The sequence below is a fragment of the Pipistrellus kuhlii genome, unplaced genomic scaffold (assembly GCF_014108245.1).
Source record: "Pipistrellus kuhlii isolate mPipKuh1 unplaced genomic scaffold, mPipKuh1.p scaffold_m20_p_14, whole genome shotgun sequence".
Classification (NCBI taxonomy): Eukaryota; Metazoa; Chordata; class Mammalia; order Chiroptera; family Vespertilionidae; genus Pipistrellus; species Pipistrellus kuhlii.
In genome coordinates this window covers 25999551-26016008 of record NW_023425449.1, presented here as the reverse complement: position 1 = coordinate 26016008, position 16458 = coordinate 25999551, and the positions used below count along the sequence as shown (strand labels likewise).

The 16458-nt window shown below is 41.0% G+C and overlaps 1 protein-coding gene and 1 long non-coding RNA gene across 3 annotated transcripts in view; one reads left to right on the top strand and one right to left on the bottom strand.

Moving 5' to 3' along the window:
* Positions 1 to 16458, top strand: part of NSMAF (neutral sphingomyelinase activation associated factor) — a 49686-nt gene that overhangs the window by 30554 nt on the left and 2674 nt on the right. For both annotated transcript variants that reach the window (XM_045581431.1, XM_045581430.1), the window contains 17 exons: positions 1202 to 1281; positions 2065 to 2155; positions 2249 to 2312; positions 3632 to 3683; positions 3797 to 3917; positions 5024 to 5155; positions 5966 to 6008; positions 6951 to 7138; positions 8530 to 8629; positions 10136 to 10194; positions 10503 to 10570; positions 12288 to 12355; positions 12761 to 12884; positions 13729 to 13812; positions 14709 to 14859; positions 15360 to 15462; positions 15759 to 15868. In XM_045581431.1, the coding sequence (XP_045437387.1) occupies positions 1202 to 1281; positions 2065 to 2155; positions 2249 to 2312; positions 3632 to 3683; positions 3797 to 3917; positions 5024 to 5155; positions 5966 to 6008; positions 6951 to 7138; positions 8530 to 8629; positions 10136 to 10194; positions 10503 to 10570; positions 12288 to 12355; positions 12761 to 12884; positions 13729 to 13812; positions 14709 to 14859; positions 15360 to 15462; positions 15759 to 15868 (1638 nt within the window). The remainder of the gene's footprint in view (positions 1 to 1201; positions 1282 to 2064; positions 2156 to 2248; positions 2313 to 3631; positions 3684 to 3796; positions 3918 to 5023; positions 5156 to 5965; positions 6009 to 6950; positions 7139 to 8529; positions 8630 to 10135; positions 10195 to 10502; positions 10571 to 12287; positions 12356 to 12760; positions 12885 to 13728; positions 13813 to 14708; positions 14860 to 15359; positions 15463 to 15758; positions 15869 to 16458) is intronic.
* Positions 3625 to 5030, bottom strand: LOC118718289. The gene is made up of 2 exons (XR_004987747.2): positions 4829 to 5030; positions 3625 to 4116 (listed from the first exon to the last, which is right to left on the bottom strand). It is a non-coding gene; the product is annotated as an uncharacterized LOC118718289 (long non-coding RNA).

Below are 16458 nucleotides of genomic sequence, written 5' to 3'. Positions count from 1 at the left end.
TCTAGTATGCATATAATTTTAAAAATTATTTATTGTTTAAAGTATCACATATAGTATTACATAGGTCTCCTTTCCCCCCCCCATTGGCCTCTCCCCGGTCACCCCCACCCCATATGCATATAATTTTAAGCCATATAATCATTACTATCTATAAATACCAAGTTTTGAAATGCTGTAGTTTTTCACTTTGAACATTGTCTCAGATTATCCTATTTTAAAATTTACATTTAAATGTGATTAACAAACTAATAACTGTTCATTATAGGACATTTAGAATGTACTAAAATATTTTTAAAAGGAAATAATTATTACATTACTGAGAGGTAACCATTTTAATTTTGTGGTATATGTACTTCTCTCATCAAATTATTTTAACAAAAATAGTGATTGTATTGTGATTTTATTTTTTAATACTTAAAAATTATATAGTGTGAACAATAAATTCCTTTGGAAATTTCACTTATTGAACTCTGTACTTGAAAGAGATAACAAACTTTCTAGGAATATGATAATTTATTTCTCTGATAATACTCAGGTCCTCAGTTCTCAAATTATGCTGTTATTAAAGTGTATATTTGCTGTAATTCAAACTTAAAAAGTAAATCTTAGTAGAAGAATAATGGGCTTTTATTTTATTAAAAAATATATTTTATTGATTTTTTACAGAGAGAAAGGGAGAGAAGGATAGAGAGTTAAAAACATCAATGAGAGAGAAACAGATCAGCTGCCTCTTGCACACCCCCTACTGGGGATGTGCCCGCAACCGAGGTACATGCCCTTGACCGGAATGGAACCTGGGATCTTTCAGTTCACAGGCCTATGCTCTATCCACTGAGCTAAACCAGTTTTGGCAATAATGTGCTTTTAAACTTTGTTTTTTGTTGTTGTTTTACTTGGAATATAGCTTTTATCAGTAGGCCTTTAAAAAAAATCCATATTTATGTTTTCAAATTGGAAATCACTTCTGAGAAGGGATGTTGCTAAATTAATACTCAAAATTCTCACCTTTACAGCTGTATAAGTAACTACCAGAAATACTGCAATCCTAAAGGGTCTATCTCCGTTTTTTAAAACTGTTTATTTTGTGGAAATAAAATGTGTACATGTGAATCAGTTCATGGCAGTAATATTGTTAAGTATAGGTTTGCTTGCTTTATTTATTCTAATTAATTAATCTTTTACAATGTATTTACTTATGTAGATTTGTCAAATCCAGGAACCTTCCGGGATTTGGGGAAGCCAGTAGGGGCCCTAAATAAGGAGCGACTGGAGAGACTGCTGGTACGTCTAAAAGGAACTTCCTGAACCAGGCCCATGTTTTCATAGTAACTGAAACTCATTTCATCCAGACTTAGTGCAAACATGTCCAGAGGGTTCATGTGTTTTGTTTTCACTCTTACTTCCCCCCACCCCTGTGCCTGCTGGCTTCCCCAGTGAATTTAGCTGCTCACTATTTGCTTCTTTTTTTTTTTTTTGCCTACAATACAGGAAGTGGAGGCTGACCTGATTACCAACGTACTAACGTACTTTCCTGAAGGGTTCTCTTTAGTAAACAGCACAAAAGTTGCCTAAAATCCCTTCCACCTTCCATTCCCCCATCCCAACATGGTTACCACTGCTTCAAGAAAACCAAAATACTTGTTATGGGAATGCTGTGTCTCTTCAGATTTTCCACCCGCTTTTTATCTTTCCTTTTCCTATGTAAGAAAGAAATTAAGGAGTATAATGTACTCATGCCGTGATTTCTTCTAGGCTTTTACTACATGAGTCACTTGTTATTTTTATTTATTTTTTTAAAATATATATTTTATTGATTTTTACAGAGAGGAAGAGAGAGAGATAGAGTGCTAGAAACACCGATGAGAGAGAATCATTGATCAGCTGCCTCCTGCACACCCCCTACTGGGGATGCGCCCGCAACTAAGGTACGCGCCCTTGACTGGAATGGAATCCGGGACCTTTCAGTCCGCAGGCCAATGCTCTATCCACTGAGCCAAACCGGTTTCAGTGACTTGTTATTTTCATAGCCAACACTTAATCTTTTTTTTCCCTCCTGTATCGTAGGCACGCTACCAGGAGATGCCGGAGCCGAAGTTCATGTACGGCAGTCACTACTCATCCCCGGGTTACGTGCTGTTCTATCTTGTCAGGATCGGTAAGACTCTTCATCCTCAACCCGCGTCAGTGCTATTTCACGTGGACTCTTCAGGGAACCTGTGTCTCATTAACTCCGCTTTTCCCCCTCCAGCACCAGAGCATATGCTGTGCCTACAGAATGGAAGATTTGATAACGCAGATAGGATGTTCAACAGGTTTGACACAAATGCCTCACCCACCATTTTTTAAAACTTCCTAATTATATATGCACAATATGTTTGTTTAAAAAAAAAAACTATACCGGGCCAAAAGTGTAAAGATATTCAAAAAGAATCATTGATTGTTATATCTAATCCTTTTAGGCTTTTTCTAGTTGTGTGTGTAAATCTGAATGTATTTTAAATAGTTTTTGTCCCACTTTTTGTATCGCATTAGATCTTGAAGTTTTCCCTATGTTATAAGATGTTTTTTTTTAAATAGTCTCACTTTTTAAGTTATTAGATCACATCCTAGTGTATGCCAGAATATATTTTAACTGTTTCTCTATTGTTGGACATTCAGGGTGTTTCCAACATTATTTCATTATTTTAAGTAATTTTTAAAAATATATTTTTATTGATTTCAGAGAGGAAGGGAGAAGGAGAGAGAGATAGAAACATCACCAATGAGACGATCATTGATCAGCTACTTACTGTACACTTCACACTGGGGATTTTAGCCCACAACATGGGCATGTGCCCTGACCGGGAATCGAATTGTGACCTCCTGGTTCATAGGTCAATAATTTTGCTATGAGTTGAATATAATTCCCTGTGGGTCTGTAAGTAGCTTTTTTTAAATTATAAAAGTAATACTTTTCAAAAAAAATCAGAAAATATAAAGAGGAAAATAAAGTTCAGTTAACATCTGTCCACACTGAGAGACTTTAAAAAAATATATTTTATTGATTTTTTACAGAGAGGAAGGAAAAGGACTAGAGAGTTAGAAACATCTATGGGAGAGAAACATTGATCAGCTGCCTCCTGCACACCTCTCCTACTGAGGATGAGCCCTTGACCGGAATCGAACCCGGGACCTTTCAGTCCTTAGTCCAACACTCTATCCACTGAACCAAACCGGTTAGGGCCACACTGAGAGAATTTTCATTAATCTTTGGTCTGTGTCTTTCCAATCGTTTAAGCTCTGCACATTTGTTTATAACTCCTTTTTGAGATGAGCTGTTAAAATAGTTGTGCTAATTTTCTAGTGTTTAAGCACCTGCCTGCATTGGTCCTTCAATGAGGCGGTGAGTGCAGAGGCTCCTGGCATGGACTTGTAGACATTCCATCTGGGCCTTTTCTGACTCCACACCCACTCCCACCTCTCCCCTGTGACCCTAGGATTTTTCTCTTCTGTGAAAGGGGGATTGAGTTAAGGAGAGAATGAGTTGATATAGGTAATATAGGTAGAACAGAGTGCAGAGAAAGCTCTGTGGCTGCTGTTTCTATACCCTTGAGTTAAAATCCTTTTAATTTTTTTTTTTAATTTTATTTAGTATTGCAGAAACTTGGAAAAATTGCTTGGATGGTGCCACAGATTTTAAAGAGGTAAGCAGTTTAAAGAGTTAATGATTCATGGGGCTGGTGTTTTCTAACTGCTTTAAAAAATGTTTGTTGCTATTTTTTTTTTTCTTTTTTCTTTTTCCACCTGGAACCTTCAGTTGATTCCAGAATTCTATGGCGATGATGTCAGCTTCTTAGTCAATAGTCTGAAGTTGGATTTGGGGAAGAGACAAGGAGGCCAGATGGTGGATGACGTGGAACTTCCGCCTTGGGCACGGAGTGAGTACCTCAGCACTGTGTGTGGCCTTCAGAAATTCCTTCCCTGGCAGTGCAGTTTCAGTGCGATTAATTATTTAGTTGCCTAGAATTGAAGAATGACAGTGTAATTCTCTACCTAAATGAGGCAAGATCAGTCTGATTCTAAATAAAAAATATTCTGTGAATCTAGGCTGTAAAAATATTGACATATTTGAGACACCTTGTAAATATTTCTCTCTTCTCCGCATCCAGCATGGCTAGAGAGCGATCCGGTTTCTGAGTAGGGACTGCTGGGGATTGAGAAAATGAAAGAAAGAGACAGACACAGAGATGGAAGGAAAAAGCTGGGGCTGGGTGGGACCACTGTCCTCTGACAGGGACAGGGACCCAGAGCCAATATAGCGTGCTTATTTTATACAGCAAAAAACAGGAAGTTTTACTGAAAGTCAAGACAAAGAAGAGTATGTGCATTCTTTTTCTTTTCTTTTTTTTTTTTTTTAAATACTTTTTACTGAGTTTTTATAGAGTGGAAGAAAGAGGGATAGAAAGCAAGAAACATCAATGAGAGAGAAACATCGATGAGCCTCTTGCACATCCTCTACTGGGGATGTGCCCGCAACCAAGGTACATGCCCTTGACCGGAATGGAACCTGGGACCTTTCAGTCCGCAGGCTGACGCTCATTCCTCTGAGCCAAACCAGTTTCGGCAGTATGTGCATTCTTGAGTGGGCCGAGTTGTATTCATTCCTGGTGCTTGGCTGGATTTAAAGAACAAAACCCACCTCCTGGCACCTGGGCTGAAGGTCAGGCTGACAACACTCCTGCCTCTGGTAAAGCCTGTTTCTAGGACGTGGTTTTGCCAACACCACTGGATTCAGCTGACCATAATTAAAGAAATGCCCACGTGCCTTCCCAGGTGCTCTCTGCAAGACCTAAATGTTGGGGAAATGATTTTGCCACTTTTTCTCACGACAAAAATGTATAGTTGATGTGATGGGGGCACAACGTCATTAAGAAATACGTGCCTCCTGCCCATCCGAGAATCTTTGTGTACATGTGGGTAGAGGGCAGAAACGAGGGAAAACAAAGCGGATGCTGCCATGTTCTGATAGAGTCTGATCTAACAGGCCCCGAGGACTTTCTCCAGAAGAGCAAAGAGGCGCTGGAAAGCAATTATGTGTCCGAGCACCTTCACGAGTGGATTGACCTGGTGTTTGGCTACAAGCAAAAGGGAAGCGAGGCTGTGGGGGCCCATAATGGTATGTCATAGTCACTGGAAGCTCATCTAGTGTTTGATGAAAATGAAACAAAAACAAAATGAGGGCCGAGTAGTCAAGTTTATTCCTTCAGCAGAAACTTCTGTCAGCGAACAGTGCCTACTGGCTCAGGACCCTGGTTTAGATACTAGGTAACAGAGGAGGAAGTCCTTTTGCCTAAAGAACATCTATTTCAGCAAGAGGTCTTCTCATTTTAGCAAGTACCCGCGATCCCATTCAAAAATGTGGAGGGGAATGTAAGATATGTACACAGATAATAATTTAATAATTAAAAAAAAAAAGTGAAGTAAAAAAGTTTTTTTTTTCAATTAAAATTCCATCAGGACATGATGGAACAGCGACCTCCGTTGCTATGAAGGGCCCCAGAGTTTCCTTTGAGTTGTGCTGAAAGAAACCTGCAGTAATGTACCTACTCATCTGTCTGGGTTCTCACCTGCCTCCAAGTTTCTCAGCGTTGATGACGAGGAAGTGGAGCTGGAAATTCTGGCTTGATTTCTCACAGACAGAGCAGAGGGCAGGGTGACCTTCTTCCCCTCAGGGGAAAATAAAGCTGACCGAGAAAAACACTGAGATAACAGGTCCTCTGACCTGCCAGTGAGATTTCTGCTCAGCCAAGGATAGATAATTCAAGTTGATATTGACTGAAAGTCGGATCTTATTAGTCTTTTTTGCAGAGTGAGAATCAGTTACTTGGAATAAAAGTTTAAAGTTGTTACTGGGTTTTAAAATTTTGAACAGAGTGTCTAACTCGGCAGTACATCTCTCAATGGTGTTTTCCTTCTCTCCTTCCAGTATTTCACCCCCTGACCTATGAAGGAGGTGTGGACCTGAACAGGTACTTATGTCTAGAAGGAACTTCTACTTGAACAAAATACCTCTTTAACTGAATGATTGATGCGCTTATTGGATAATGTTAAGATATGGAAAATTTATGAATTGTATCTTGCTTTTACTATTATGTGAGTTACTGAGCCTCAGGAAAAAAAGTTTTTTAAAAATCTTTGCTAAGGTTTAGACCAGCAGTTCTCAACCTTCCTATTGCTGCGACCTTTTAATACAGTTTCTCATGTTGTGGTGACCCCCAACCATAAAATTATTTTCGTTGCTGCTTCATAACTGTAATTTTGCTATTGTTGATGAATTGTAATGTAAATATCTGTTTTCCAATGGTCTTAGGCTCTATAGCAGCCACAGGTTGAGAACCACTAGCAGGATTGCCTAAGACCATCAAGAAACACAGATTTTGTCAGGACCGGTTTGACTCAGTGGATAGAGTGTCAGCCTGCAGACTGAAGGGTCCTGGGTTCGATTCCGGTCCAGGGCATGTGCCTTGGTTGCAGGCACATCCCCAGAAGGGGGGCCTGCAAGAGGCAGCTGCTCGATGACTCTCTCCCATCGATGTTTTTTAACTCTCTCTCTCCCTTCCTCTCTGTAAAAAATCAAAATATATTAAAAAAAAAAATAGCAAAAGCTTAAAAAAAAACAAGGAAAAAACAAACAAACAAACACAGATATTTACATTACGATTCATAACAGTAGCAAAATGACAGTTATGAAGTAGCAACAAAAATAATGTTATGGTTGGGGGTCACCACAACATGAGGAACTGCATTAAAGGGGCGCGGCATTAGGAAGGTTGAGAACCACTGGTTTAGACCATCCTGATACACAGTGAGTGTTTGAAGCTCTCTCCTGTTGATCTGTTCTATCTGAAATGTGTGCTTGCAGGAAACTGGAACCCAGGGGCTCACGGCATTATTTGTGTTCTGTCCTAAAGGATCGAGGATCCTGACGAGAAAGTAGCCATGCTGACCCAAATCTTGGAATTTGGGCAGACACCAAAACAGCTCTTTGTGACACCACATCCTCAAAGGATCACCGAGAAGTTCAAAAGTTTGCCCCAAACCTCCTGTGATAACGTTTCCATATCGGATTCTCCAGGTAAATTTTGCAAAGAAAATAAATGTGAGCACCTTTCGTTTTTCTTTACGTCGTTTCTGACGATGCTGAAGAGGAAACATGAATGTTGTGCTGCTTAGAGAAAATGTTTTTAACATCTTATTGGTGGTCCTCTGGAAAAACAAAAACAAAAATCCAACCACCTGTTTTTTTGTTGGCGTTTTGTTTCTGAAAATCGAAGCCTGGCAGGATCTTTACTGTGATGGTTATGGTTCCATTTCTTCTCTGTGCTTTTCCCAGCTGGTGTTTGACTCTTTCTATTGATACATCCTGGCCACCTGGTGCTTTAACAGTCACCCTCTGCCCTACTCTTTCCCCAAAATTACTTCCTCCATTTCTGATTCCTCTCTCCATCCCCAGCTTACAGACCTTGAATTCAAGGTGCTCTGCTTCCTTTATTTTATTGTATTAGTCAAGCATTTGACAAACATTTGCTAAGTATCTGTTCTGTGCCAGGCGCATGCTAGGTGCTAAGATGAACGTGACACTGTCCTCACATCTAGTATTTGGAAAAGGCGGACTGTTCCCACACTTTCATCCAGTTACCCTTGTTTTAGTGTTTAATGTTTCACCTAAAACAGCCTCCAAGCAACCAACCTACTGGCTCTCAGGATTTTTACACTCTGTGGAACTTCAGGAGCAAAATCACTTCTTAATTATCTCCACTTCTGCTCCTGTACCAGGCCCATTCAGACTTTGTGGGCACACACTGCTGCAGTGAGCATGCTCTCAAACTGTGGAGGAATAGCTCACTAGAGTCACAGGACCCAAGGCTGGCTTGGGAGTATGTCTCTAAGCGAGATAACCCAACAGAGTTAAGTCATAAAGATCACAGGATTATCTTGTGACACCTCTTAAACCCTTGCTCTGCTGACTCACCAGGCTCACACCGCTGTCTTGTGATTATTTTAGAGGATAATTGTTCCAGCCCTACTGAAAACGGAAGTAAACGATTCCTCAGTCCTGGCCAGGAGCTCTTGGAGAAATTGCCTGCATCTTTGCTTTCTCCCCCTCAAAACCAAAACAACTGCAGCATTCTTAGTGAACCCTCAGATGTTTGCCAATATTATTGACAAGGAAATGGTTATTCGGTCTTGTATTTCCTGAAGTTCTTCTATTAGGGGCAAGCATTGATAAATGTAACAAAATACTCTAGTATTTAAATATACTTTTTAATCTTTCCGAATGGTTTTTATTTCTACTATACACTTCATTATTTTTCCTTAACACAGAGCTATCTAGTACATTTCAAAGCTATTACATTTTGGTGGGCTGTTTTGTTTCCATGGTTGCTTTATTTGAATAGAAGACAGTGTGACTCTGATGTGTTGTTATCTGTGATGCTTGTTAGTGATGGAGTTGACTCATGTGGCCATAACCTAATGTGCTCTCTCCAGGGGAAGAGTCTTTTGAGGACCTGACTGAAGAAAGCAAAAAACTGGCCTGGAATAACATAGCAAAACTGCAGTTGCACGAGCAACATAAACTCCACAAAAAGTAAGAATGTCTGTGTTGTCCTCCCGGAAGCTGACGTCTTGGCCTAGGGTGAAATTATTTAAAACCAGGTCGGTGTGGTTGCGTGGTTGAGCATCAACCTATGAACCAGGAGGTCACTGTTTGATTCCTGGCCAGGGCACATTGCCTAGGTTGCAGTCTTGATCCCCAATAGGAGGTGTGCAGAAGGCAGCTTATTGGTGATTCTCATCATTGATGTTTCTATCTCTCTGAAATCAATAAAAATATATGTATTTTTTTTAATTGTTTTAAGCTGAATCAAGGGGGAAGCTCTCTTTCATCTTGATTGTGTGTTTTTTTGTTTTTGTTTATCTCCTCCAAGTGTTTATAGTGATCAGCCTTCTGATGTCAATGTGGCAAGAGAACTTTTGGAACAAAATGGATTTGTGTCTGCCTCCCATGTTCTCATTTCTATAGTCGGTCCACCTAGAATTTTAAAAATTATAACTATTTCCAAGACATTGGGCTTCCTGCTGGACCTGGAGGGGTTACAGAGGTTCCCTGTTCTCTGCTATTAGGGATATTTTTATACTTTGGTAGAAAGACTTGAGAAGCACCGAAGTCACCTGATCCATCCTGTTACAGATTAAAAAAAAACACCCCCAGACCAGGCTCAGTGTCCTGCTCCTCCACCATAGACATCCTGTCTGACATTTTTGAAATCACCTGGGTGAAACACGCCAGTTTACTTTAGATTAGTGGTTTAAAATCAGAGTGCAACTTCCTGAAAAGAATATATGGTTCCTTATTCACTGTAACAATGGCCTTTTCTCGCCGAAACCAGTTTGGCTCAGTGGTAGAGCGTCGGTCTGCGGACTGAAGGGTCCCAGGTTCGATTACGGTCAGGGGCATGTACATTGGTTGCAGGCACATCCCCAGTGTGGGGTGTGCAAGGGGCAGCTGGTTGATGTTTCATCGACGTTTCTAGCTCTCTATCCCTCTCTCCTCTCTGTAAAAATTAATAAAATATAATAATTATGTATTCACTGTAAACAATGGCCTTTTCTCAGCTTCTCTAAATAACATCAATCCAAGGCCGTGAAGACACGGGTAAGCCTTTAACAGGATCTGCTAGACTGGTTCTGTCTGGACAGTGGTCTCATCATTATGCAGACTCTGGTAAATTCAATTCAGCATTCAAGCAGGGGAACTGATTTTTAAATACAAGCTTCAGTCCTTGGGGGATGGTCAAATAGAAGGGAAGTGAAGCAGTTTTCCAACTGTCGGAAATGTGTTCCACTTTGATTGTGGCAGCTCGGGAAGCTAAGAGTGGGAGTGTTTTCTAGCCACAAGTTCTGCCAGAACAAAATTGGAAGTTGCCTAGTGATGCTTTGGTAATGGCAGGTTGTCAGGTGGGACAGATACAGCAGGCAAGCTGTGAAGAAAAAAAAAAAATCACAAACTCGGTAAAATTAAACCAAGGGCTTGAAGGAGACCAGTGTCCTAGTGCACAATGGAGGTCATTCATAAAACTTTGTTTTCCAACAGGGCGGTTACTGGAATAGCAGTCTCTTGCAATGGCTCATCCGTCTTTACGACGTCACAAGGTATGTTTTCCCACCTGAAAAAATGGTAGCATCTAAGTTCCGGGACTCTAGGGTCAAGGACTGTACTTACATGTGCTGCCCCCACTTAAAATAAGCTCAGAGCAATTGATTTGTGGCATATTACCATAAGACGTCATTGTGGTTTGCCAAAAACGGTCCTGAGGAAGGCCTTTCCGTTGCTGAGGTTTCCCAAACGTCAAGGGGAAGGGCAGAGAGAGCTCACTCCCCAGCACGGAAGAAGGCAGCATCGTTGTCATCGTCATCCTGTAAGAGGCAGGAAGTTCTTACCTGTGTCTCTTCATTTTCAGATTACACCTTGAAAATGTTTTCCACAGAATCCAAAATGCTACAAAGAAGTATATCATTTTCAGATTTGGTGAGTTCATTTTCATTTCTAATCATGATAGAAATCCTGTAGCACTTTGTTTTATACACACTCTATAGCAACACTAGAGGCCCAGTGCACGAAATTTGTGCATAGAGCGGGGGCTGTCCCTCAGCCCAGCCTGTACCCTCTCCAATCTGGGTCCCTTCAAGGGGTGTTAAACTGCCTAATGGGCAGTCGGACATCCCTCTCACAATCCAGGACTGCTGGCTCCCAACTGCTCGCCTGCCTTCCTGATTGCCCCTCACCACTTCTGACTGCCAGCTTGATCACCCCCTAACCACTCCCCTGCCAGCCTGATTGATCCCTAACTTCTCCCCTGCCAGCCTGTTTGCCCCCACCTTCCCTCCTCTGGTGGCTTGGTCACCCCTAACTGCCCTCCCCCCTGCATGGTTGATTACCTCCAACTGCCCTGCCCTCCTGGTGCCTCACAATTTCCCTCCCCTGCTGGCCATCTTGTGTCCACATGGGGGCAGGATCTTTGACTACATGGGGGCAGCCATCTTGTGTGTTGGAATGATGGTCAATGTACATATTACTCTTTTATCAGATAGGATAAAGGCCTGGTGCATAGGTGGGAGCCAGCTGGTTTGCCCTGAAGTGTCCCGGATCAGGGTGGGGGTTCCCTTGGGGTGTGGGGTGGCCTGGGCGAGGGGCCTGTGGTGGTTTGCAGGCCAGCCACGCCCCCTAGCAACCCAAGAGCAGGCCCTGGTATCTGGAATTTACCTTCTACAATTGAAACTTTGGAGCCTGGAGTGGAGCCAAGCCTTCTGCTCACTCTGTGGCTGGCAGCCATTTCTGTTGGTATGTACTATCTTCTATAATTGAAACTTTGTAGCCTTGAATGGAGGCTTAGGCCAGCTAGGGCAGGCAGAAAGCTTGGCTTCCTGTTGCCTGGGAAACCTAAGCCTCCCTCCTGTTCTCTGTGGCTGTAGCCATCTTGGTTGGGTTTATTTGCATACTCAACCTGATTGGCTGGTGGGCATGACTTGTGGTATAGCAGAGTAATGGTTAATTTGCATATTGCTCTTTTATTGGGTAGGATTTTGTTTCTCACAAAAACAATTGTTGGTTCCTGTGTGATATTGAGAGAATGCCTTAAGATTACTTCTAAATTTAAATTTTTTTCAAGTTGCCTCTTTCTCACAATAATGTGATTTCATTAATAGCCTAAACAATTTGAACTGCTACCCAGCAGAATTCTTAACAAACCATTCCTTTTTGGGAACTGTCGGATGAATGTGTGTGTGTTACTTAAGTAACTTAATGCATTTCTCAGTTTGTGGGTTACCTACTGCTAGAACTCCAGTGATTCTGAAGGAGGACGTTTTACTGTGAATGTAAGTCACCTGAAAGATGTGAAATTCCCTGAAGAACATTGCAAGTTTTCCTTACCCACATAAATCTGTAATCCTAAGTCCCCAGGCCACCTCCCCCGTGACTTCCCCCACCGCTGAGGTTTCCCTCTGATGCTCCAGGGCCTTGCAGAGAGCCCTGAGCATTAGGCCAGTCCTGACATACAGACTTCCCTGCCATTGGGAGGAAACACTGCGCTTGGAATTAGCCGGTTGAAAAAAACTTGGGACTGTTTCAAAACGCTGACATAAACAGAATCTGAGCATTAATTTTGGGGGAATCTTGTATGGTGGTTTTGCCATGTTGGGGACTTACTATTGTAATTATTAATGTTGAATCGTTTGTATTTCAGGCATTATCGTCTTGTTTACTTTTACCAGGAGATGCCACTGTCATAAGTTCCTCATGGGATAATAATGTGTATGTATCTGTGCGTGCTTCTTTCTCATTCCACCCACATGCAACTGCCTCTGGGACGCCAAGCAGCAAAGGGCAATCTCCCATTGGCAGGGCACTTGTTCTCAAAAAGGAGCACATATTGGATGAGGGTAAAACTGTTGGATTTGAACATAATTATTTGAGTCTAGTAATTTCTCCAATTGGACTCTTTCTCTGTGTTTTAAAGTGAGGTGAAATCCTATTAGCCAGACTTGGAAATTTCTAGTTTTAAATTAAAATTTTCAGTATTTTTATGTGTTGAGAACAAGTAATCTGTAATTCTAGTGGGCCTTAATAAGTATAAAACATGTTTCTTGAATATGTGTTTAAGAGCCTTAAAATCAAGCTGAATGCTGTTCTAATAGTTCTCGTTATCTTTTATGTCAGCTATTTTTATTCTATAGCATTTGGAAGAAGCCAGGGCACATTAATGGGACATCAGGATGCTGTTAGCAAGATCTGTTGGCATGACAACAGGCTGTATTCTGCATCGTGGGATTCTACTGTGAAGGTTTATATATACTTTCTAACTTACAATGTTTGGATAATAAAAATACAAACCAACTGTTAAATGTTCAATTCAGATTTTTCACAAAGCCTGTAAGTGATACATAAGGATATTGAATATTACTGCTTTTTTTTTAAAAAAAAATGTATACTTTGCAACATAATAGGAACTTTTCATGATTTTTCTACTGTGTGTTCTGCTGAGTGTTGGGAGAAATGCAACGCCTTTTATCTAACACAATTGGGACTAGCAATTGATGAGTTAATCAGAAAATGTCAAGTGAAAAGTGGGGAATCATTAGGAGATAATGCATTTTATTAAACTTAAAACATACAAATGCACATTTATTCACTGTCCTGCTGAGGTAGGACCATATATGAATACCATATCAATACTCATCATTTTCGGTTTCCAATCTGCATTTGTGTAACAAGAAAGCAAAAACCTAAAACCATTAGAGTTCCTTCTAATTTTTTTTCAATATTTTCCTCCCATTCTTGTAGACAAGTTTCTTGCTTACATCTGTCATTTTTTAGTAACTTGCCTTGAGTCTTCTCAAGACATTAACAGACACTACAGCACCTATGTGCTCATATATCCTTAGTTTACACAATGCTTAAATTATGTAATTCCAACAGCAAGTGCAAGGGACGGGAACGGACACAGGTCCAGCATCTCTTGGTAAGCACAGAATGGCGGAAAAGGGACACGGAAGCATTGGGTAGCTTCCGTAGTTGGGACAAGTATTTTCAATGGATGTTGGTTAGTCAAGAGAGTTCTTCAATGTATTTGACATGCTCTTATTATATCACGTTTGCTAATACCTTCTGCATCTGTTCTATCCTAGGTGTGGTCTAGTGTTCCTGCAGAAATGACAGGCACCAAGAGACACCAGTTTGACCTGCTGGCTGAGCTGGAACATGATGTCAGTGTGAGTACTAAGTACGGGCAACAAGAGTGCATGAAAGCTGAGCTAAGTCCAGGAACTTGGGGGCCAGATTCTTGATTTTACTTATGTGTTTATGATCTTTTGCTTACTGATCATAGACTCCCAGTTCTTTGAGTTTCCAAGTCTACTTTGTCCTTTTTCCTCCCATTTGCTATTTCCCTGAGCACAACATTGAATATCTGGATATCCTCAGATTGTCTGGGCCAACAAGATGTGCCCCATCGTCTTTCCTATTTTCTGACACAGAAGGTAGAAGGGACCATCTCTCTAGGAAAATGCACATTCACCGCCAGGACACTGACCTTGTATTTGGCCCGTGTGTGTGCAGTCTGGGGCAGAACCAGGGCTGTCACCTGGTCCCTTTCACGCTGCTGTTCCCACTGTAGCATCCTAGGTTCTAGCTCCCAGTACTGCCCTTTCTCTGATGCTGGGAATTGATACCTAGTTTGCATGGTTGACAGATCAACTGAAGTCAAATATTTAGTATGTAATTCAAGATGGTTATTTAGGTATAACCTACCTGCCCTCATGCCTTACTCCCCCCCCCAATTTCTCAAATCATCCATCAGCTGTGTTTCAGGCCATTTGGCACATCTCTAACTTATCATTCATGGAATTAGACTGACAAGTTTAGGTTATTTTAAAACAGCATTACATTTCCCCAAATACTCTTCATTTTATTCACTAGCAAACAAAGAGTTTAGTTCTTAAGCTATCATTTAATAGGTGATGTTTAAACACATCTGCATGAACTATACCAGGACACTGTACCAGAGAGTTTAATCTGTATCATGATGCCCACATATTGGAACTGACCTAGGAAAACACAGCTTATGAGCCCAATTCTCAGTGGAGCACTTAGATGTTTTCTTCCTCAGGTGGATACCATCAGCTTAAATGCTGCAAGCACACTGTTGGTTTCAGGCACCAAAGAAGGCACGGTGACCATCTGGGACCTCACGACGGCCACCATACTGCACCAGATTCCGTGCCATTCGGGGACTGTGTACGACACTGCTTTTAGCCCAGGTAGTATTGTCCTTTTTAATACAGACGCTACAAAGTAGAATTTCTATTGTACTTTGAAATAAGAATGTAAAAAGAAAACCAATTTGAGGATAAAAGTAATTTGCCTATAGCTAGAGCGTCTTCATGGCAGAATACAGTATACTTGTGGCATTTGTTCCTACTAGAAAAGCTGTATTGGTTATTATTATTTATTCCTCCACTCACTAGAGAAATTAATTTGTAAGATTTGTAATTGCATCTGCCCAGTGTCTTAGAAACACAAGCATTTCCGTTTTTGTCCCTATTTGAGCCAAACCAATGACACATGTTGGCGAGCAAGATCTCAAATGCTCTAAAACAGAAGCATTTCAAGAGAAGATAGTGATTGGTTAAATAAAACAAGGAGCTCAAGGAAAATGAGAATGAACATTATTAGGCCACCAGACTCAGAAGTAAAATCTCAGGATAATGTAGTATGCTCTGAAGTTGTAACCTTTTATCTGTATCACTGTGTGTTACAGACAGTCGCCATGTCCTTAGCACGGGAGAAGACAGCTGTGTGAATGTAATAGACGTGCAGACAGGAATGCTTATCTCTTCTATGACTTCTGACAAGCCCCAGAGGTACATTTTTGGGGTTACTAATGGTGAAGACATTTACACACAAATTCATAAGCATGTGCCTTTGGGCTTAGTTTGGCCAATATAATATAGCTCTTCTATGAATAATGAAATGATTATTTCTAAACTAGAGGTCCAGTGCACAAAAATTATGCATGGGAAGGGTCCCTAGCAGCTGCCAGTTGGGGAACTTCGTTCCGCACCGTCCCCTGGTGGTCAGTGCACATTATAGCAAGCCATTGAACTCCCAATGGGGGCCCTTTGCATGTTAGTCTTTTATATAGAGGGTTTTCTTACAGGTGCTTTATCTGGGATGGAAACACTGTTTTATCTGGAAGTCAGTCTGGTGAACTGCTTGTTTGGGACCTTCTTGGAGGAAAACTCTGTGAGAGAATACAGGGACATAAAGGTAAGAGGTTTTCAGTTAGCCTGGCCTTTCTTCCCAAAATACCAAGCTCAAACCTGCTTTCTGGAAGGCCTAGCCTCAGCAATCAGAGAGGAAAGAGAAACATCCACCCATACTGGGAAGGAAGAAGTAAAATTGTTATTTACAGGTGACATCCTGTATAGAGAATCCTAAAGATTCCACCAAAAACTATTAGAACTGATAAACAAATCCAGTCAAGTAGCAGGACACAGCTGCTAATATTCAATCCTGCTTTCCTTTCAGCCCCTGTGCCCTCTGGGCTCTAACATTCCCCTCCACCTTCCTGGCTGGTCTGTATCTTTTGAGTCCTTCAGAATTTAGATTTATTTTGACTCCAAAAAGGAAGTTTTCACATTAACTTCCACATGGAGAATTAAAAGCCATAGTAAAAGCTGTAATCTTTTTAATAGTTAAAAACAATAGAAAAATAATGTACTACTAGAAAAATAATGAACTACAAGAAAAGCTAAGTCAACTCCCACCACTGTCTTCTACCTCCCACTTGTCATCCTTAGATGACTTTTGCAGTTTGAGTCCAGGGTGTGTGTCTCGTTGTTCAGAGGGTGTGTTTG